The sequence below is a fragment of the Anomalospiza imberbis genome, chromosome 7, assembly GCF_031753505.1.
Source record: "Anomalospiza imberbis isolate Cuckoo-Finch-1a 21T00152 chromosome 7, ASM3175350v1, whole genome shotgun sequence".
Lineage (NCBI taxonomy): Eukaryota > Metazoa > Chordata > Aves > Passeriformes > Viduidae > Anomalospiza > Anomalospiza imberbis.
In genome coordinates, this window is record NC_089687.1 from 19,331,768 (window position 1) to 19,354,532 (window position 22,765).

Below are 22,765 nucleotides of genomic sequence, written 5' to 3' on the forward strand. Positions count from 1 at the left end.
CTACCATATCCTTGTGTGCATCTATCACCTTTGTAGCAGCTGAACAGTCTAAGCAAGTTGACTGTTTTCAGCAGGCCCAGATAATACCCAGTGGCTCTTGGCTCTGAGGGTTTTCTGGAGCTCCAGAAACTCTCTTCAGGGCAATCCTTGGCTTTAGCACAAATTTATAGCAGTGTCAGTGCTTTGGGGGGTGGGTGGAGAGTTAGGTGGGGATATCAGTTTTTTTTTAATTTGCCTGTTTTGGGAAAGGGTCTTTTTATTTTTTGAGGGGTGGTAGCTGCAGGACATTCTGCAATCAGAGTTTGCCAAATGTCCATGCAGACTGGAAAATCCCTGATACCCACCAGCTAAAACTCAGCTATTAATTTATTTCAGATACGTCCAACTGCCTTTGAACTCCTCTGTGGAATATTGCATCTCCCAACAGCAAGCTAGAAAAGCCCTTAAGCATGTTATGAATTTTGCTTGGAGAAATGTGAAAGGTGATAAAACTCTTTGCGAGGAATTGATCATAGCAGCTCACACTTAGGAGTGAAAGAAGGGCACGGAAAGTGCTCATCAGTGAATAGGTTAGACAGGGTTTTCCTCCTAATATTTTCAGTGACAGCCTTAAAACTTTCACTAGATGATATATGTAATCGTGAAATTGAATGGCAAGTTTACTGGCTGTAGGACTGCCCTAACGAGAAACTTTCCACCCAAATAAATCCTTCCTTCATAATACTATCCTTGCTATTTCTTTCATGTGCATAATCTGAAGGTTTCTGCCAGCACAACTAACATTTTGCCTCCAAGTACTCTATTTTCACATTATCTTGAAAGTGCCATGTTACTACAGTGATCAAACCCTTGAAGGGTTTGCTATTTCTCTCATATCAGTTTAATAAATTAATTTCTTCCATGCTATGGAGACTACAGTGCAAAACAGAATTTCTGTTCAACTGAAGTATCACACTTTAAATCTCGTTGATGTTCTTACACTCTTCTCAAATTGTCAGAGGGTTATATATGTATGACACAACTATCTTTCTAAATATTTGTAAAAGTAGCCTTGAAGAGAAAGGTTTGGATTAACCTTTAACATAGGAACATTTTCAGTTTTGTAACCATTCCAGTCATGTTTGAAAGAACTCCAGTGCCAATTAACTGGAAGCTAATAGTTTTGCCAGTGGAGAGAAAGTTGTAAGTGCTATAAAATATGTCATTGAAGATGATTCACATTGCAGCATTGCTTCATACTAAGGCAGCTAAATCTCATCCTGCTATAAACATTATGATTATTACTTCTCTGGTGTTTATATTAAGCATGTGTGTGTAGTCAGTCCAACCCTGGGGGAAAAAAATCCCCAAGAAATTCCTCTAAGAATTTATACTGCACAATGTTACGGTTTTATTTCCTTAGACCTCCAGTAGCTCTTTCATAAGTGAATAATGGGTCCAAAAGATAGGAAGTTACTATGTCTGTCTTCTTTTCTTGAATACTGGAGAAAGACAGAGGAGGGGAGGATTTTGAATTAAATCTCCTGGTAGTTTCTCTTATTTTCCATGGCATCCTGTTCTTAACTTCTAGTTTGCCTCTATCTGAAAAGAAAAAACAGAAGCTCAGCAATTATTCTGAGTGCATTTGGGAAAATGTAGATAATTTTTATCAAGGGATGCATGGGAAGTGGATGTAAATTATGGATATATATCTGTATCCAGCATATCTGTCTGATGCAAATGCACTCCCTAAAACCAAATGTGAAGTGCTGGAATCTGCCAAGTGAATTTCCAGCTCATTGTGAATGACACTTTTCATTACTAAAGAGTCTGACATGCAGTACTCCCAAGTCACCTGTCGAAGTCTTAATAAAATTTCTTATTATCGTTTTCCTGGTGTCTAATAAGAGATGAACTTTCCTGCAACAGATGGGTAAATTGTCCTCTCTCCTCCAATGTCCTGCTAGTTTTTATTAAACTTTTAAAAACTTAATATCCTTGAAAATATGTGAGGATTTTTTCCCCTGTTTAGATAAAATTAGCAAGTATTTCCAGAGAGCTAATGAGAGGCCAGGAAAAGCAGGCAAATGAGCGCAATGCTTGATAACAAAAGTTGTAGAAAATCAGACCAAAATTTTGCTTCAACTTCTGTTAATGTAACCAGGATGTGGTGGTTTGGAGGTGAAATAAGAAATCATGTGTTGAACTGTAAAATATGTAAACCTGGAATCCTGGACTTAATCTCTTGTACCTTTTGCAGGTGGAGATTCACATTTTACCTTTATATATTTACCTATGGAGTACGGTTCCTGAAAAAGGTAGGCACTTATATTATTATGCTTTCATAACATTTCACAGACTTGAAGTCTTGTGTGGGTATAATATAAAGCACAGGCATAAAGTCTGTGTTTATGAGGAGTGAAAATGAAAATTTAATTTACATTCATACAATGCTTTGCTACTAGCATTGGTAAGGAATAGAAGTTCTTATCAATATTTAATGGGGTTTTAAAAGAAAAATGGCATAGCAACATGCCTAGTTCACTTGATTACTTTTCATTATAGGTATTAAACTAGCAGTAAGGCTTACCAAAGTATTAATCTCAATTTCACCATTGTCCTTGCTTAAATGCCTCTGACAGCGGTTACTTTTTACTAACAAACAAAATGTATTAGTGTTTTAGGAAAGAATACCTTTTTTGCCTATTCTTTGTCTAATGTACTGTGGAAGGAGGTTTCTGTGGAGTTTCCCATCAGTGCTGATTTAAAAAGAGAAGGGTATTGAAAGCTTCTAAGCACTCTGATGTAGGTCTGTTAACCCTGCAATAGAGAGTCATATGGATTTGTGGTGCACAATGTTTTTACAGTGTGACTTAGTTCTCAGAGCTTCTGTGCAAGTTGGGCCATATTTCTGTAATTCTAGGAGGTGAAATTAGGGGAATGGTGCACTCAGTGCATTCACATAATCTTTGTTTTGGTCAAAAAATTGACACAAGAAAATGTATCCTGAATGTCTCTGGTGCTTTGTAAGTAAAAGAAGAGGTTTACTAATCTTTTTTGTGTCTGTAGTTCTTGAGGCTGTCTCAGGTGCAAGGCAACTTGGTGTGAGCAGGAATGGTGATGTGCCTGTGCAGGGAGGGCACATCAGAGCTGTTCTCAGCTGTTTAGCAGTAGTCAGCCCCAGGGGAAGTGTGGGCCAGAGCAGCATGCAGTTCATTCTCCCTCTGTCTCCTTGAGCACTCACATTTTATGTGTATTTCATCCATTACCATGCTGTATGGTCGCTTGATCCCATAGCACTGTGTGTTTCAGAACATGCCCTGCAGTGTGATGGGTAATGTGCTGAGGGGATGAAATAGGTCATCATAATCAGGATTTGAACTCACCTGTGTCATTTCTGATACTTCATGAGAAGAAGGAATCAGTGTAATTGTATGCTAAGAGTTCAAGTTGTCCACCTTCTACCTCAAATACTGTTTTCAAGAGCAGATCTGGTAATGAGTGTTCTTCTGTGTGAGGAAATGGACCGAAGTACCAATTTTGAAAGAGAAGATGAAGCTTTCTTTGTTACTAGCTGCCAGCTCCAGTCTTCACTGTTTTCTAGATCAGGTTTAAATTATTAGTGACTGCAGAGTGGGTGGGTGGCCCACAAAATCATTTAATGTGAAGCATTCACCTTTCCATCTAATCCTTATTACCCCAATCTTGGTAAAATGGCAAATGCTAGATGTGACCATCCCCATCTTAGTTTTCAGACTTCTGAATGAGATGTTTTAGCACTGAAGGACTGAAGCCAGCATTCACTACAGCATTCTTTGTGTCTTTATAAATCACTAATATTTGAAGCATAAAAGGTAAGTAACCAATTATATTTCCACTTTGATAATCTATATGCAAATTCTTTCCTTTCTGAATGAAAGTGAGATTTTTCAGCTCTGCCAATTGTTTCATTTAACATGTCTACTTCTTTGCAGAGTACCATGCCAGTAGTGATGTCAACAAGACATTAAGTTCCAGTGGCATTAAACTGACTGCTTTGCTTATCATTAACATAGGAATGAGATAATGTTTTTGTTTTCCTCAGTAATATTTATAGTTAAATAAATGGTGACTTTGCTCATTAAGAGTTAATGGTCTGACTGTGCTTCAATTAAATGGAAAAAATATCATTATCTTTGGTGATAAAGAAACAGAGCAAAGAGTTCAGGATTGGTTTGTTTCTTGCTTGCTCATCCTTGGTGCTAAGCAGTGCCTGTATAATGCTGTAAAATGAAAAATCTTTACAAGCAAATGGAAGCAAAGCTTCCAGGTGACATATATAGACTTTTCACATTTAATTTCCTTCCTTTACTTGCCCATGATAATTACAAACTCACAGAAGAGGATGGATTTTCTGCAAGTCTTCTGAAGTCTATACTGAAACTTGTAAACCTGAACTTGCATGTAGGTATTCTACTGGAAAAACAATCATCTTCCTCGATAAACAAATCTTGCTTTTTTTCAAATTTAATGTTGAAGTAAGGCAGATGATACGAGTATGCCGTGGCTATATTTAAAAGTGCTGGGTGCAACAAGCTTCTGTATGTATGCAGCTGATTGAGTGTCCTTCCTAATGAGTCATCCCCTATGGAAGAACTGAGAACTGTCTGGTGGGTAGTTGCAATTTCTACTGGTACATCTAGCTTGCAAAAGAACAGAGAAGGCCATGTTGAAGTGTAAATTTGACTCCACAAGCCTACTCAAGGGACATAAATGTATGGAAGGCAAATAGAAAATAGCAGGGTAGTATGAAGGAAAAAAACCCGACACCGGTAGAGCTCCACTTCTTCTGTTAGGAAAGTTCCTCTTTCTTGAAACTATAGGATGTTTCAAATGAAGAAACTGAAGTGCTTATCCTCATATGTGCACTAACCACTGAGCTAGCAAGCTTCTGTGTGACAGCAGGAGATGTTCTGTTAGTGGCCCACAGTTTCTGTGTGCACATTGAGAGAAACTGGCTTCATGCTTTTTCGTGAGAGAGAATGTTGCATTCTGTTGCTCAGCTGAGTTGGCTTATTCTTTGCCTTTTTTTTGGAATAAAATAGCAGCAGCGATACATGCACATGTTACAGCCCAGAGAGAGTAGTGTAGAATTTGTAAATGCCATTTCAGATTGCTTATACTCCAGAATTTTAGAGCCTAAAGTCAGACCACCTTCATTTGAAATACAAAAAAAGAACTTGTCAATAAAGTGGTGGTTGGTTATTGACATTGTTTCTGTATTACAGTTCTTGACATTATTTCTGTATTACACTTTACCTAATATTGATATTGTTAACCTTAGATGAAAAAATAATGATTGTTATTCACAGCCACTTCATAAAATTAAATTGCTATATTCAAAATGTCCAGTGCTCTAGACAGTTTTCAGTGTTTGTAGCAGTAGGACAGACTTGATTTTGTGATAAAAGTTCCTCAGCTATTGGAAAGCTGTTTGCAGAACACCTTACATGTTACATCATTTGGAGCAGAAAAAAATGGCCTGCATCAGAATATTCAGTATTTCATTTATTGTTTCCATCTTCGGTTGCCCTACCTGCTGCATCTACTTTTGCATTAAACTAATGCTGCTGTATATTTTGTGGAACAGAACAATAAAAGAAATGCAGCATCTTGGAAGAATTCATACCACTGTTTGGATTATGTCTGATCATCTGATTCATAGAATAAGACTCCTTAAAGCAGGCTGATTATTTTTTTCTGGTTTTAGCACTGAGATAGCAAAGCATGAAAATACTTTGGAAAATATCTACCACCTTGGTTTAAATCAGAACTGACTCTAGAAAACAACACTGTGGCAAAAGCTGGGAGGCAGGGGGTTTACCTCCAGAGCCCTTGGTGTTTCTTTCATTCTTGAATCAATAGAAGCAGGCATTCTGCTGGGCACTTTTTCTGCTCTAGTCTGCATCTGTTGTGATGTTTCCTTCCCACGTTCTTCCCGAAAGGTTGTTATATTATCTGTTACTGAAGTCTTGTAATTCCTTTTGTCCAGTGATCTTATTTGCCCAATTCTGGATAAATATTCTTATTTAAATGAAGAATGCCAGAGGCCACTGTGGAGCCCTTTTAACACAATGCTGATATTTGATATTTTACTGTGCTATTAGCAGAGGGATAATGTGATACATAGGCCACTAAGGGAGGAAATGAAGCCCACATTTGGCAGATTGTGCTTGCTTTAAAATTGATTTGGATTCTCTGGAGGATTTTATTACCTCTTTTTTTTTATTATTATTTGTAAAACCAATTGCTCAGTTTCTGTAAGTGATGAAAATTTTTAAGCTAAAATAATTTTGGATGTTAAAATCGAATTACAATATTTTCCCTTTCCATGAAAGCAGGGCAGAACATGAGGTGATAAATAAAACAATTTCTAATTCACTGAGTGAGCCAGAAAGAATACCCGTGCTCTAGAGTCTTTTGAAGAAAGCTATTGTAAGAAAGGGGAAAAGCCATATTACATTTTTAAATAAGCATCACGAGTGGAAAAGGTTTCCAGGAAGACGATAGTTAGATGCCATCTCATGGAAAAGGAATTTGTTTCAGCTATATCTTCAAAAGGGCATAAAAATTGTTGAGGGCATTTAGGAGAGATTAATAGAGTGTTTTGGATGCTTGCGATACAAATCATGAGCCATGAGAAAGATCAAAGCTACTGGAGAAACTCAGTTCTAAGTGACTGCAGTACCTTGGTGTACATCAACAAGAATGAATGCATTTTGGACAATGAGGCTTTGTAAGAGAAGGGGAGTCAGCACAGGAAGTAATTCACTGCATAAGTTGTTGGAAGTTAAGATAATAACTTGATCAGGCAAGAGGACAAAGCTAAGCAAGTTGGTAGAATTTATTTGTGGCTGACAGGAAACGGAAGGTTTTTGAAAGAAAAAGCAAAAGGAGAATATCAGTGGTATCCTAATTTAGTAACAGGATGGCAACAGGACTTTCAAACGTATACAGCGGGGATAAATTTTACATAATCATGGGAAGGAAAAGCAACACACTAATTCAAAAAATGCATCTAGAATTGAATTTCACTTTATCTGTTTTGAATCCAGCTGGAGTTATTTAATAACATCAGAGTAGTAAGTAAATGCTATGTAATCATCAAATTGGCAAGTTAAGCTGGTAGTGAGCCATATACAGCATCTCTGCTGCTTGTGCATTACGCTGTTGTTTGGGGCAGTGAAGGAGGGGCTGCCACACTTCATATCCCCCTGTGGACTGGTTGCTAATTTTGCCTTCAGCACAGTATTCATTTTCTTGGCAGCCCAGGGTTCTGAAAGACTGAAACTTTTTCAGGGTCATATCATAAAAATTTTCAACAGGGATTTTTTTCCTGTCTGTAGGAATTGTAGGCTCAAGTAGATGAGGAAGAGAAAATTCTTTCCTCTTGCCCAGTTACTTTAGGTTTTTTGCTGTGGCACAAATTTACTATTTCTGGTTTTATACTAGAACTTAATACAAATTTACAATTTATTAAACAAAATCGTATGCAATTTATGATAGTTCCCCTCTTCTCATCCCTACCAGCCAGTCTTATTGTTAGTTGTTTTAATAGATCGGTTGCAGAAAACTGCAAGTTATGTCAGAATAGATCCACCAGCAGATGACAAATGGAAACCTCAGAAGACTTCTGGCTTTGCGCTTCCTCGGCAGGAGGGGAAGGTGAAAAACTGAGGGAAAATGAATATAACATTTTATGTAAGTTCAGACATTCTGGGAAATTATTTCAGCTGTCTTCATGTGCTTTAGAGAAGGAAATGTTATTATGGTCACTGACTCAGAACTGAGCAGGAAAAAATCCTTGTAAACTGTGTTTTTATATTTAAATTAATTAACATTTTACCCTTCTGTCTTTCTGTTAGGAAAATGCAATATGAGAGAGATTCTCTCACTGGGATTTTTTCATACAGTACTTAGTACTTGTGGCATTATTACATACACCAAGAAATGTGATTCTTGGGGTGTTCTCTGCAGGGCCAGAAGTTGGAATTGATGATCGTGATGGGTTTCTTCCAACTCAGCATATTCTGTGATTCTAAGTATTTCAGTTGTAATGACACCTGCTGCCCCAGGGGTGAATTGCCCTGATACAGTATATTTTCACCTCAAAAAAATGCAGTGGTTGCATGAGTGGAAGGGGAAAAAGCTACTTCAGTCTGTCCTTACTCACTGTTGCTTAGGGTTATGCCTCGTTTTAGCTGTGCTTAGTGACCAAAGTGCTTAGAGATGGGTTCCTGTCTAGTGACCACACACTGGGGTGGCTTTTGGCCTGCCTGTTCCAGCAACCTGTCTGAAGGAGTTCTGCTCTCTCAATCATCAGGTGGGACTTGGTGGTGTCTGTGTTGAGAAGCAGTCAGCTCCTTCTGCCAGGGTTTTAGTGGCAGTACTTGAGAGTGGGGAGTTCACTAATGAAAGGTCTTCTTCAGCACCTGCCCATAATGGCACTATGTGAGCCAAATACATTCTTGCCTCTCCAAGGCCCTGTGAACTAGAGAATATTGGCCCTGTGAATTAGAGAAAACCTGTATTTCCTATTAAAAATTCTGCATTTGCAGTAACTTCCTAATTTTCAGACTGTCAGGGATGATCCTGAGACCTTGCTACAATGTGCCTATAGGAAAGTGCAGCAAAACACATCAGCTGGGGCTTTTGTTTGGCTTTTCTCTATACAGTGTTCTTCCAGTCGGCAATGTAGGTTCATAACTACCAAAATCTTAAACATCTGGGTTTAGGCATGAAATTTTATTTGATGTTTACCTTGGTATGGAGTTGTTCTTATTATTAAAATTCGACTCTGTCTCCCTTCATGGACTGCATGCAGTGGTGGAACATGTTACATGTCAGTGAAGCAAGCCACGGTGAATCCTGCAAAGGAAAGCAGCTGCCTGAAGATTTCCAAAACTCAGCATCAGGAGTACAATGAATCTGGTAAACACTTGCCATCAACACATGGTATTGGAAGGCAGTGGCTGGCAGAATCAGACACATGCACTCTTCTGGCAGAGCAGCCACAAATAAGAACATAATTACAGGAAGTAGAGATGTAATGATGAGTTTAATTATTAACCACTTTCCTGTATGCCTTTGAGTAACCATAGTATCAGAGCACTGGAAACCCTGGAGTTTTGTTGAAGCTGCATGCTCTAGGAAAATTAGGAGTAGTCTGAAATCGTGCTACTCTGCAATGATCAATAAGGGTTGAAGTGCCCTATTTAATTTTTTAATGATTTGCTCTTGGGATTTTTCCTGTTCTCTTAAAGGTTTAATTTTATGCAGGTCTCCCTCCTACCAAGGTAAGGTTTTCTAAGAGTAAACTTCAGTACTCTCTCTTAAAAAACTAATTGCAGGCATGCAGTTATGTGTTGTCTTTTTAAATAAAGTAAATCCATAAAGGCTAATTGATATGGTCTGGCATTGTGATCAAAAATAGAAGGCAGCTGTAAAGCTAATGTACAGCTGCTTTGCTTCATCCAAGGGTTATCAGGCATCTGGAATGCTTGGATGAGTGTGTCCACTACTTTCTATGCACAGTTCTTACAGTGTAGATTGAGGAACCACAAAATACATTGAATAGTGTTTCTGGGAACTTTTGCCTAGCTCCTGGAATATTTATGTAGACTTCAGCTGCTCTAAAGTGTCATAGCACCACTGGCCACTCAGCTTGCTCATGACCAAACAGTCCTTGAAAATGTTGCCATTACACATAAAGGCAAAAGTTTTTAGAAGTTTTGTTTACTACAAAGCAACCAGCAGAGCAAGTGTCAGAAGAAGAAGGTACACAAAAGAGCAAATATTTTGATGGCTGGGCTTGGTAAGGGGACTGGTGGCTGTCTGGGAGAGGAGGGGGAGGAGATGCTACAGTCACCAATTTCTCTGTCTGGAGTGTTCAATTCTGTTCAGCACATTACCTTAATATTAGGACCCTTCCAGATTCTAATTATCAATTCCTTTTGCCACCTTCATTTTCCTCATAAGCTGTAAGTTGAAAGTAAACTTTTATCAACAAAAGACATAAGCTCCAGATCTCTGTGCATAATATTTTTAAAGAGAAAAGTGGATGTGTGTGTGGAGCTTACTCTGCCTTTCCAAATATAATTTTATATAGCACATCAAAACTTGAATTCATATTTTTAAAACCTTTTTTTGAACACATATATATTTGCATTTGAATGTCAAGTGCATCTTCCAGTGATTCAGTGATTGTTATTAATCTTGGCCTTTATAAGTTCTTCCATATTTTACAGTTTCCCATTAGCAGAAGTATAATTTTTAATTATGTTTGGAAGTCAACAGTGCAGATTGCTGAAAGGAAACACTGAGCACTCTTCACTGCAGAAGCATTTTTCCCCCTAAAACCTTTTTTCTACAGACACAAAGCACTAAACTCTAGAGGGAAAGAAGCCCCTGTTCTGCAGAAACTTAAAACGGCTTGCTTAGTCACAATATATGAAAAAAAATCCTCAGGATGTTCACTGACAATGTGTCATATTGTCTTCACTTCTGTAGTTAGCTATGCCACGAAATACCAACAACTGCTTGGATCTGTGAAGGATTTATGAAAATTCTATTCCTGGTGTGAGAAGCAACTGCATCCTAAATGAAATTAACAGTCACTGGATGGAAGAACTTGCACAAATTGATGCCAAATAGTAGCCATGGATTTTGTTGTTTTGCTGAGTTCTCTTTGTTCCCAGCATGGTGTTTTGTCAGAAGTTGGTGACTTTGTGGATGGAGGGAAGCATACATAATTCTGATGTGTAGGTGGCTTGCAGTGGTGCTTGCAGGGTGTCAGTTTATTGCACAGTTCAGCCTGCGCTCTTGGTGTTGTTGGCTGATAAGGTGATGTCCTCAGAGCCTGTTGTTCATGGCCAGTAGAGACTGGAAACTGTCTGATGTGAGTTTTAAATCAGTGAAACTTTAGTTTGGGAAATTCTTATGTAGTAGCAAAACAAATACAACAGTAGCAAGGGATGTTGCTGTATTCAGGGCAGTTTTTCAGAGGATAGTAGGAAAAAGCACACATCTTTAGGGAATCAGAGAGTTTCCAAGACATCACAAGGCAGACTTAGTGGAAGATGATAGAAACTTTGAAAAGCTGACTCAAAAAGTTCTGGTTGTTGCTTTAAGAATTTTCTGAAAATCAAGAACAATGAGGAAAAGTTTCATTTTCTTTCTGCTGGAGAGAAAGAAGCTGCAAAATATTTATACTTGTGAAAAAAAAAAAAGTAACAAGTTACTTTTTATAACTTGTAAAATGGTGGCTTGTTTTACAACAATTAATACCAAGGAATTTTTCTGTAGTTAAGAGGAATAAGAATGTATATGTTTGTACATTATATGCAGAAGTAAATATTTTCATGGATATATTTGCTCCTTAAGAGTGAAAAGCTGCAGTAGTCTACAGTTATGCTGATCTTCATTGAGCCAGGAAGATGGGGAAGGAAGCTCAGGATCATTGTGGAATTTGTATCTAAGAGACTGACTTACTAAAAAATCTCTTGGGTTTACCATACATGGATAGAGTAATTTTAATAGTAGAACATAGAGCCACTGGCAGAGGAAAGTAAGGAAGGATTCTTTTTGTGTTGCCTGGTAATCTAACTTTCCTTCTAGTGTCAGCAACCATCCAGCATACCATGACAAGAGGATGCAGGTATTGCAGAAGAAAAAAACAAAACTGAGCAATTCAATTTACCTCTAAGCAAGTGCTTATTCAACCAAGTGATGTCCAAAAGGAATGATAATGCATTGAAAAAGAAAAAAATTGCTATAATCCCTACCCATATTGGGGAAAAATTACTATTGACATACTATTTAATTTAAGCAAGTAGAAATGCACAAAAGCAAAACCAACCAACGAAACAAAACTTACCCATACCCAGCTACTACCCAGCACCCCAAAAAAACTGTTAATCATTAATGATTGTCCTTCTGCTAATGTTATGAAAGGTGCTGTTGACTAAAAGGCTATCAGTTTCAGTTCCTGGATACTAAAATATGTGTGAAAAGCGTTAAATGTTACAGTATTTTGCAGTGAACAGGAAGCTGGGAGTCTCCTCCTCTGCTGTAGCAGTTGCACGCTTGGGTAGATGAGGTGTAAAGCCGGGGATACGCCGAGAGGTCTGCCCATGGCAGCAGGAGCTGCTGTTCTGCCTGCGCTGGGACAAGGCAGCTGCTGCTGAGGAATAGAGTTTGGCTGTGTCTTGCGCTGTACACGGGTATCAGACAGTGAAGGTTTGCACCTGGGGTAAGAGGAAACTGCACACAGCATTTTTGGGCTAAGTGAGCACTGATGAAGTGTAAATCATCTGGCCCTAATTTGTACCACTTGTTCCTGTGAAGAGCAAAGCAAGAACCTGCTGTAACTTGATGAATGTAGGCACGAATGCCGTGAGATACCTTTGACATCTTTGCCTATATTAGCCCCAAAAAATGAGGTCAGTAGAGCTTTGCTGAAAGTACATATTATCTTGACTGTAATTAACAGTTTCATTAATTTCCATTCCACTTAATAGTAATTAATTTCCATTCCACTTAATATTGCTTGTAACAAATGATACAAAATTGTATTCAAACGCATTAACCAAGCCAAGTAAAAATCTTGGAAGAGTAGTGAACATGTACACAGTGAATGCTCTGTATTTTGCTAGTTTTGTTCTACAGGTTCAAATGCTCTCGAATTTCAAAAGCAACTTAAAAGCATTTATTTTTGGACTAAGGATGTCTTATTTTGATTTGGAATGTGTTTTGAACATAAATTGGCTCTAGTGAAATGTGTGTATTCTGTTATGATGTCCCTGGATTTTTACATGCTGGATTCTGGTAAAAACAGCAGCCAGATTTCTTTATTTGATGGAAAAGTCAGAAGATTTTTCTTACTTACCTAAGAATTTTGGAAGAACCCCTTTGGGAGCTACACCGTGCCCTCATGGTCATGACTAAATAAGGTGCATAACAGCTCTTTGTGATACTCATAAATGGGAAGTTTTTCATTGTACTGCTTTTTTCTCCCCCCCTCCATTTACTATCAAAACTGACCTTTCACATACTATATACTTGCAGCATTTTGAGCAAGACCTGGAGATTTTCACTTCTTAGGGCTTTCTGAAAGCTGGGGGCCAATTAGATGCTTTCTCTAGAGATAAGTGAGTGAGGCAAAGGATACAAAACAACCCAAGGCTTCTGGCTAAGCTTGCAAACATCCGAGATAATTCTGGAAAGGTTTTTTGTTTGTTTTTTGTTTTTTTTTTCCCAAATCCTCAGTCATTCCCTTATCTCAAGAAAAGTTTTATTTCTCAAAGAACTCTTTAAAATTACTCTATTTAATCACAGAGTTGGAGAAAGATTTGATGGAGTTTTTAACAGATATTCCTGTAATGGAATTATGGTGATTTGTTCCTTAATACTGTAAATCTCAACAGATTGAATAGCTGTTTACATCCTCTGTCACTGATATTGCATTCATTTGGCACTGCACCTAAATGTGGTAAAACTTCAGTTTCCATCTGAACTCCTTTATGTTTTCTAAGGCAGGGTGTCAGCACTGTAGGGCTGGTGCTCTGTGCTTAGCATAATTGGTATTGAAGGTTTAGGTATTCTGTTTCCAGCTTAAGTGGGGGGGCTTTTTGTTATCAGGATCTTTGCATTTCACCTCTTCTCCAATTGCCTCGTGTCCCTCCCTTCCTCAGACATTATATACCAAGAATAGGAAGTGAAATGAAAATTGGATATTCAGCAGGCAGCAAAAACAGAAGCATGCTTTTATGTTCATCATAAAAGGATCAGTTGTATAGCCAAGTCACTGACCTTTTCTTCTCATCCAACATGGGACTTGCAGGCAGAACTGTGCTCTGCTTCACAGTGAACTTGCCTGTAATGAGGAAGTTTGCAGACATGTCCTATAGGCACACACAGGACTCACTTGAGCACTGGAGTGTCGGTCCTAGGTCCTTTATGATTAATCCACCTTTCACTAATGGGTCTAGGTCTCACACTGCAGACTGTGTGAGCTTTTTTAGATTGATGCTTCCTACTGAAGCCTCTACACAGTATTCCACAGTTGTGAGGTTCACGCAGGACGAAATAACATGCTTCTTGGCCCAACTGTAACCGTGGTTTACGTTTAGAATGTTGAGTGCAGTCTACGGCTGTGCTCATTGTGGAGGTCAAAGAGGAAGGTTGTGCTTAAACCAAGCTCTTCCTCTACTTCTTCCCTAAAACCCTCCAGGACAAGCATAACCAAAATGCCCTGCTGCTAAAGCTATTAAGAGCAACTCGGAGATGCCAAGGCAAGTCAAGGGGGAGGGAGACTGCGGAGGCAAGAAGGGTAAGAAGGTGCTGCAGGAGCCCTGCTATTTTAAATGCTCTTGCCCACAAAAGATCCAATAGGTTTCCAAACAGCTACTCCAGGAGCATTTTGTCTGAGATAGCAGCATGGCTTTCTGAGCCTTATATGGCTCAGAAGGGGCATATATTCTGATGTATTGGCTTAATGCATACATTACATTTTTTGTCAGTTGTGATACCCTGTAGGCCTTTGTGGTTATAGTTTCATCAAGAAAGGCCTATTTTATTTAGCAATCAGCATTTTAATTGCTCATAAACCTCTGTATCTGTAGCTCCTGCAGCAAGCATCTCTATGAAGAAGCCTTAAGATGTCATAATATTTGAAAGAGAAAAATATGCTTTTTTTTGCCAGTACCTGTAATTTAGGCAGCAAAATAATTGGGTAGGAAGCATCTCATATCTTTTGTTGAATATGATATGAAAGACAGTTACAGCTTTTCAAACCTGGCTAAAACTATGAATTATCCTAGAATATTTGTGTGGATCTAATTCAGGCAACTGTCAGACAGAAATATGCTAGATTCTTTATATTGCTTTGCAGAGATGCTGTGGCTGTTTCCAAAGACTTTTTTTTTCTTGCATGAAATGAGGGGAATTTGTATAGCACAGTAAAACTGTGGAGACATTTGAACGAATTAATTGGTTCCATGAAGAAGTTATTTCTAATGGAGGGGAGGGTAAGTTTGGATGGACTTTAGGCATTCTTACAGCATCTTTGAGAGAGGCAAATCAGAAACTCTATGAGGTCTTTTACTTCGAATGTTGGTGTACTTTTCAGGCTACTGCAAGAACTATTCTTTTTCATTTCAGGAGCACTGGGTGTATAGGTGTGAAAATGTTATTTTGTCTTCTTTTTCATTAAAGGGCATATTAAAAAATCCTTCCTACTTAGTCTAATTCTCAGCCTGGGGCTTTAACATTCTGCTTAGTGTCCGTTTTGTTGCTTTGGTGCTCACCCATTGTATTTTGGATGAGTTTGATATTATGGTTTGCCTGAGCTGAGCTACTCCACCTGATGGTGAAAACAAGAACATGCCTTCTCTCAGGCAGTGAGGATTTATTTGAAAAACTGTGATCCTGGGGAAGCATTTAATGCTGTAAGTGTATGCTGTGTGCTGCCTTAATCCAGGAGACTGACTAATGATGTTCTGTCCCCTTTTATACTCGAATGTAGAGTAGATAAGGCTATGTAAAGATGAAGGATGGATCCTATAGGGAGGATTGCCTATATATAATGGCCTGTGCAAGGAATCTTCTTTGAAATATTTAAGTTGGCTAAGGTCAAAATTTCCTGTTCTGTTGAGAATATAGTGTGAGAGCTGACCATCCAAGCACAAGCTGGTTTCAATCTGCACTCTTGCAAAAGTGAGGTCATGGGGTACCAACAAAAACAGGAAAGTTGCTCTAATTCATGCTGTGAAACTCTTGAGAAGTCTCCTAGTTCTTTGGTTTTCATAGCCTCTATCAAAAAATGCAAATTCTAAGTGGTTCTTATTTTTTTGTCCTTTGTTAATATTAAATATATGCACTTAACATAGCACAAAGTGGTCTATAGTGACCTTTGGTTTGCTTTTTCTTTCTTTCAGACACCCTGGCTGTGGAATACCAGGCAGTGCTGGAGCGGGTATCCATATCAGGTAAAAGTTACAGCGCTGTCTAAAAACAAGCATGACACTTCTGTAGAGCTCTGTTTTTGTTATGGTGGAGCTTTGTGCCAGTATGTTTGTGTGAATGGGCTACTCAGCATTTCAGAACATTGCTAGATTCTTCCCATCTTGCTTGAGTTCAAGATGGGAAAGATGAACATAGCTGTCACACCTGAATTCCATACATTAAATTCCAGAAACTCCAGAGAAGAGTTTGCAGTTGAAAGAATTTAACCTAGGGTGTATATATATATATATATATGTATATATATATATATATATATATATATATATATATATATATATATATACACACCCTATATGTCTAGGGCGTGTATATAGATATATTTTTTTTTTCTTCCCTAAGAGCAGGGAAAGGGAAAAACAAGGAATTGCCTGACTGGAAAGTGTGAATAAGAAGAGGTGTGTTGCATCCTGGGTTTGGGTTCAAATTCCGCTACTTGCCTCAGAGTTGGCTCTCTTAGGCTGAGGGTCAAAGTGTTTATGTGTGCCACCAGTTACCTTTTTTGAAGTTACCCCAGGTTGGTTTTGGTTGTGGATTTTTTTTATATCTTTTACTTTAAAACAACTCTGTAACTATGTTGTATATCAGACAAGATACTTGGATAAATTTATTTTGTTTTGTTATTTCTGAATGTTAATATGTCCCCAGAAAATGATTAAATTCTTCAAAAGTAGGCATTTCTATTATAAAGAGCCCTGCTCAAAGCCTGCATTTTCATCATGAGCAGATGAGATTATATACTAGCATTACTTTTTTTCTAGTCTACTCTAGCATTGGTTTTTTGCTATGTTTTGAATCCACATTACTGATATACAGCAAGATGTTTCAAGTAAACTTTCAAAACAGACTTAGGAATACTCAGAATTTAGTTTGTTCTGGGTTCCAAATGGACAACATCGTAATTTTTGGTATTACAGTATTGTCAGGGCTAAAACATTAGAAGAGAGTATGTTGGGGAGTTTTATTTTTCCAGAGCCATCAGAGTGTGAAAGAGGCAACTACCATCATTTTTTTCACGTAGGATGCTTATGAATAGTTCAATAATCCCCTAGGATTAAACATGTCTCCTATAAATCACAGCTGCCTGTAATGTCACTTAGACTTTATTAACCTTTTCTTATTTCTATCTTTCAGCCCCTGATGCCTGACCTTCATTACTACTACATAGTTGAATTGTCATTCTACTGGTCCTTAATGTTTTCTCAATTCATTGATGTCAAAAGAAAGGTAAGAACAATGAGACTAAAAACATTGAAAGCTTTAAGCTTTAACATATCATTTTTTACTTAAGGAATAGCTGTATTACATGTGCAGTGAACTGGAAATAAAGTTCTTTCTAGTGTTCAACTCCTGCAGATACTCATCACTGAGAAACTGTGATTGTCTTACTCTGTTCATTGTAGCTATAATGTGAGGCTTTTGCTGCACATGGAAAGAGGAGCCTGGAGAAAATATTGAAGGGCAAATAGCAGAAGCCAAAAGAACCTTCTGCTTTCATGCAGTGACTTGAATGAAATTGGACAGGTAGTATCTGGTAGATATACTGTTTCTTCTAAGAGTTAAACAATGAAATACCAAGAAAAGGGCAAGACTGCCTCCTAAATTCACAGTATCACTTTGTGAGATAAGATCTATGAGGGCTTTCAGATTTTTCTACAAAAGGACAGCAAAAACATTTAATATTAAAAAGTGATGTTATATTTAATTTTTACCCTTCCAGTCATGTAGCTGAGCATTGCTGTTAGAGAGTTGTTAATGAAAAAAAACAAGACTCTGCCCAAATAGAAATATTTTTTCTAGAATTAGTTGCAATCTGTTCCGTATGCCAAGTTCTCTCCTCCAAGGAGAATCCTAGTCCATAGCAGAACAAGCAGCACAACAGTTACTCTGTAATAACAGTCCATTGAGCTATTCTTGCAGGGGCTTTAATGTTTCAAAATTATTTTTTTTTAACATTTGAAAGGATTTTATAATATCTTTATGTGCTGCCTTCAGCTGTCATTTAAATCAATGATTGTAGGCTATGCTAATGGAAAAATTCGTGTTTATTAGAATTTTAGCAGGAGCATAACTCTGAAAAGAGTAAATGAAGGATGCATTATGACCTGAATAAACTTATCTGTCATTTAGAGCCACAGTGTATTACTGGGGGTCTTATGCCAGAGCTACCTGTATAGAAACACACTTCTCTGTTTGGATTTCCAGATTATTTCAGAAGCAGAAATCTCAAGAAAGCATCCACAAAATTTTAATCCATATTGGAGTATAAATTAAAAATAAAGCAACCAATTTATGATGAATACATATAAATCCCTCGCTTGCATTCTCTGTAGATGCTAAACATTCTGTTAATCATGAGCTTGAAATGAGTATAACTTCCCTGTTTCACAAACTAGGATAGAGAGAAACAATGCTTAAGGGAGCTGTATGATAGTGGAGATTAATTTAAATCAAGAGTTATATTGACTGATATGTTACGCTGCAGGGGCCAAGTCTTTTTCTTAGTTATATATGAATGACTTGTACTTGTTACCAGAAAAACCTTAGGGCAACGTGCTGTGGAAATAGGATGGGACATAGAGGTGCGGAAGAGAATTGCTAACAGCCTATTGCCACCCCAGCCACAGCTGTTGACCCCAGAGCACCAGATCCAAGTAGTGTCCCAAGCACCTGCTGTGTCTGAGAATGTGCTGTGTCCAGCAGAGAGCAGGAGCACAACATCTGCAGTGCAGTGGTAGCAAGTCAAAAGCCTTTCATTATCAGCACCCAGCAGGGAGCAGTGGAGATGCCATATTTATTAATGACCTATTAAATCACTCACCAGTTTGGACTGTGGAGACCGCTCTTTGTGTAGTGTAAGCAAAATTGATAATGAGGAAGATCAGATTGGAGAAATGCAGCTGTGCCCTGGTGTCACACAGTAAAACTGTTTGGAATGCAAGCTGCCAAGGAAACCCACTGAGCTGAAAAATGTTAGTACTAAAGACTTGCAATAGTTGGCAAAAAGGAGTACAAGCTTGACAGAGACACCAGTTCTTGCAATGTCATAGTAGTTCTCTTTTAAAAGAAGGCTTAGTTTAAAAAAATGTGGAAGCCTTGTAATGTACCCCATATGCAATGTGTGGAATGGTGCCCATATGAAATAGGGATCTGTTTAACGGGAAGCAGGAAATTTGACAGCTAATATTGGATGCTATTCTAATATTTCACAATTGGCTTGTATGGAGCAGATTAACAGTTCTCAACCTGAGTAAGCTGTTGATCTTTACAGGTAAAGGAATTTCTTTATCTAAATCTTGGTTATCGTTTTAGATACTTTAAATTCAGCAGCAGTGGCTGTGTTATATTCTGGGATGGTCAGAAGTGCCCAGGCAGTCTTGTGCACTGCTGGAATTCAGCCAAGTGGTTTTTTTCATGTAGTTGGCTTTGTCTGAAGGAGAGGTGCAGTGTGTCCTTGCTGGAAGCAGCAGCCCTCAACACTGGCCTAACTCCAGAACTGGTATTTTATTTACTGTAGATCAAGAGAAATTGACTTATTCCATCTCCATTTTATTCTTCTCTGATAGCAAACCAATGACTTCAAAAATTACTTCCAGGGTTGTTTTTGTTTTTTTTTTTTTTTTTGACTTTCAAATACTTGTTTATCTTTATTTAGGTGTTACAAATTCCACCAGATTGTCTTTAACTGACTGGAGGTGTGAGCAAACTAGGCTGTTGCACAAACCAACTATTGGCATTAAGTCAGTGAACTATGTGTATCAACTTCTACAGTTTTATAATGGCATGCTTTTAGCTTCATAAATATCCACTGTGTTGCTGTTATGATATTCTCCCTTTAGGGTGTTATTTTCAAAGACTGAAACCTAGTATGAATTGGTGTTTTATCATCTTTTCCCAGCTTCCTATGCTCCTGTTTTGTAGAACACTGAAAAAAAAAATCATGGAAGTTTGTTCATTTCAAAAGCACCTGATAACCCTTAAAAGCAGTGAGGCTTATTTACAAGCTTTCTGGATACCTGATGTATTGTTTAATGGAAAAATATTTGACAATTACATTTAAAGAAATGTATAAATTTTCTACTCAGTTTTAACAGGTTTGTAGGTTTCGAAGACCTCTCTGTGTATTCACACCTTTTACTTCCAAGCATTTGGCAATTTCTAGAGCTTCTGTGTTTTACTTTTTGTTTTAAAATGACAGTTCAGTCATTCCAAGAATAAAATGATCTGTAGCAGCTAATTTTCTTGAATACTGAATTTTGATTCTAGAAAATTTACATTATATTTTGCTGAATTTGGATACTAGATTTCTTTCTTCAAAGAGACTTTTCTTGGTAAAGAAAGACACACAGAACTGATGTCTTTTGTTTCAGTGGAAGCAGTTTAGATTGCATATGTTTTGCAGGCCTTTCCATTTCCTTGTTAATTTGTAATACAAGCCATGAAGGTGATATTTTGTCCTTCAGTGGCACTAAAGCTCCATGGCCACTTGGCACTTCAGTCAATGAGTGTGACATGTTAAACAAATGTGGGTGGCAGAAGCCTTAATTCCAGAGGGCTTGTCTACAACTTGAGACCCATGGGGTTTCTCTGCTGTCTGCCCTGTGTTCTTCCCACTGATGGTGTCTAGAATAGGTTCTTTTTCCTGTTCTCAGCCACAGATTTCCTTAACGTAGGCACATGACATCTTCCAGCAGTTACAACTGGAGGCTATGAATTTTCTGTAAATAAAAACATCTTTCACAAACATATATATGATTTGAAATACATTAACTAAAAAAAAAAAAAACCAAAATTAAGAAGCCCGTTCCTGTACAGCTGCTCTTCCACTGTATATGGGTGGAAGTGCTGGAGTGAGCTGGGAACACAGGTACCACTTGGTATCTATGTGTTCAATACCCTTGTGTATAACTAAAATCTAATAGGTAGCTTCTTCAGAGCATAGCATTAATTAATGACATTAAAAAATGTCACAAAGAGGGAACAATCCCAATAACAAAGCAGTAACAAATTTATATAATTGCTACTTTTTCCCCACAGTTTTCCATGGGTCAGTCCAGCACTTCTGTTTCAGAGGTGGCAGAGTCAAGTAACTGTCTTTTTTAAGAAACATTATTACAGGAGTTCCCCAGACAGTATTTCTTTAAGAAGACTCATGCAAAAATGCAGAAGACTGCTGCCTAAGAACATTAGGATTTCTTAGGAATAATCCATATTGTCAGGAATGCCTTACAGAATATCCAAGAGGGACTAGAAATCTAGTATTTGTAGAACATGAATGTGTCAGCTGTGAAAATAGAGACGATCTTCTACTTGATGTTTTGCCCCATTAGGACTGCCTATGTGCTAACATAATTGCATTTGGAAGGAAAATTAAGAACAGTACCATAGTACCTGCAGGTGAAGGAGGTAAAGAGGTAGGCTGCAGTATGGCCATAGGGCAATAATAGTAGCTTACTTCTAATCCCATGGAATAAGGTAGGTGCTTTGCTGGTTTTATTATTGTGAAGTGGTGAAATGGTCTTCATGTGTGTGTTTGTAGTTCCTGAAATGACTGAGATGCCATGCCCTTGTTTTCTGCCATGACACTCAGAAAGGGAAACAGCCATTAATTCTCTTTTTCTTCTGTCTGTTTGAAGAAAATGGATTTAAAGCAATGGCTTAATATGACTACTGAATGTATTTTATTGTGTTCCATGCTTCTGGGGGCCAGATAACCTGGCTGGGAAATGTTTGATATATACTAAACTGGCATATGAGTCTCTGCTTTTAGTCTTTTTATCTTTTCTCCCCTTCCCTGCCCTCCTACCCTTCCTCAGTTTTGTGTTGGAAGTACTGGCGGTGCCTATTGAGGAGTAGGAAATAGGATCTTGTAGCACCTGATAGCATTAAATATGAGTGATAGGCTGGGAGCAGGTCTTGTCCCTCTTCAGTTAGTGAGACTGCTCAAGCTGCAGGTTTTCCATGGACTGCAGGTGTACATTGCAGGGAAGGCACGTGCTGGTACTGAGAGGCAGTGGCACTGCACGTCCTTAAAACCGGTGGTGCCTGCTACATTCCCAAAGAGAGCTGGGAACACTGCAGGTTTGCTTCTCAGTACTGAAGAGACAGTGCAGTCAGGGGCTGCAGCTGCTGCTTTTCCAGAGCTGCCCCTGTCTTAACTGTATGGCACTTTCCATAGAGCCCTCCTGCCTGACACAGGTACCTTCAGTTCCTTTGCAAACCAGGTGCTGCCCCTCTAAAGGCACAGTTTTGGTTATCTCTGTTGTGGGCCACTTAGCTGGAGACTACCACAGCTCAGCAGGACTGGCCCACAAAAGCTATCAGAAAGCCAAATTCCACCTCCCAATACACTTGGTGAGCAGGCTGCCTGAAGGAGCTGCTCCTTTTGTCTGCCTGGATCTCTCCTTTCTGTCAGCTCTGCATGAGAGCCACTCTGAGAGATCTCTGCATGGGATCTGCTGAGAGCTGTGCTACAGGTTTTACATCTGGTGCATAAAGAAACTTCCCAGTTAAATGTTGCCTGTGATCTTTTCTTAAGGGTTTTAATATCACTTTCTCAAAGCTGTGCAGGTAATTCGGCAAATGCCAACAAGACATATTTTTGACTGACTTGGTGCCTTCCTGAGAAGAGTCTCATACTCTGCAGGTCCTGTTCTCTCACTAATCAGTCTGGGAGCCTAGTCCAGGCAGGCAGGTTATTGCCACTGCTTTATCTGCCCCGTGGCAA

The 22,765-nt window shown here is 38.4% G+C and overlaps 1 protein-coding gene across 5 annotated transcripts in view; it reads left to right on the forward strand.

The window, feature by feature from the left end:
- Positions 1 to 22,765, forward strand: part of CERS6 (ceramide synthase 6) — a 101,875-nt gene that overhangs the window by 52,004 nt on the left and 27,106 nt on the right. For all 5 annotated transcript variants that reach the window (XM_068195781.1, XM_068195782.1, XM_068195780.1 and 2 more), the window contains exons 4-6: positions 2,240 to 2,297; positions 15,954 to 16,004; positions 17,173 to 17,265. In XM_068195781.1, the coding sequence (XP_068051882.1) occupies positions 2,240 to 2,297; positions 15,954 to 16,004; positions 17,173 to 17,265 (202 nt within the window). The remainder of the gene's footprint in view (positions 1 to 2,239; positions 2,298 to 15,953; positions 16,005 to 17,172; positions 17,266 to 22,765) is intronic.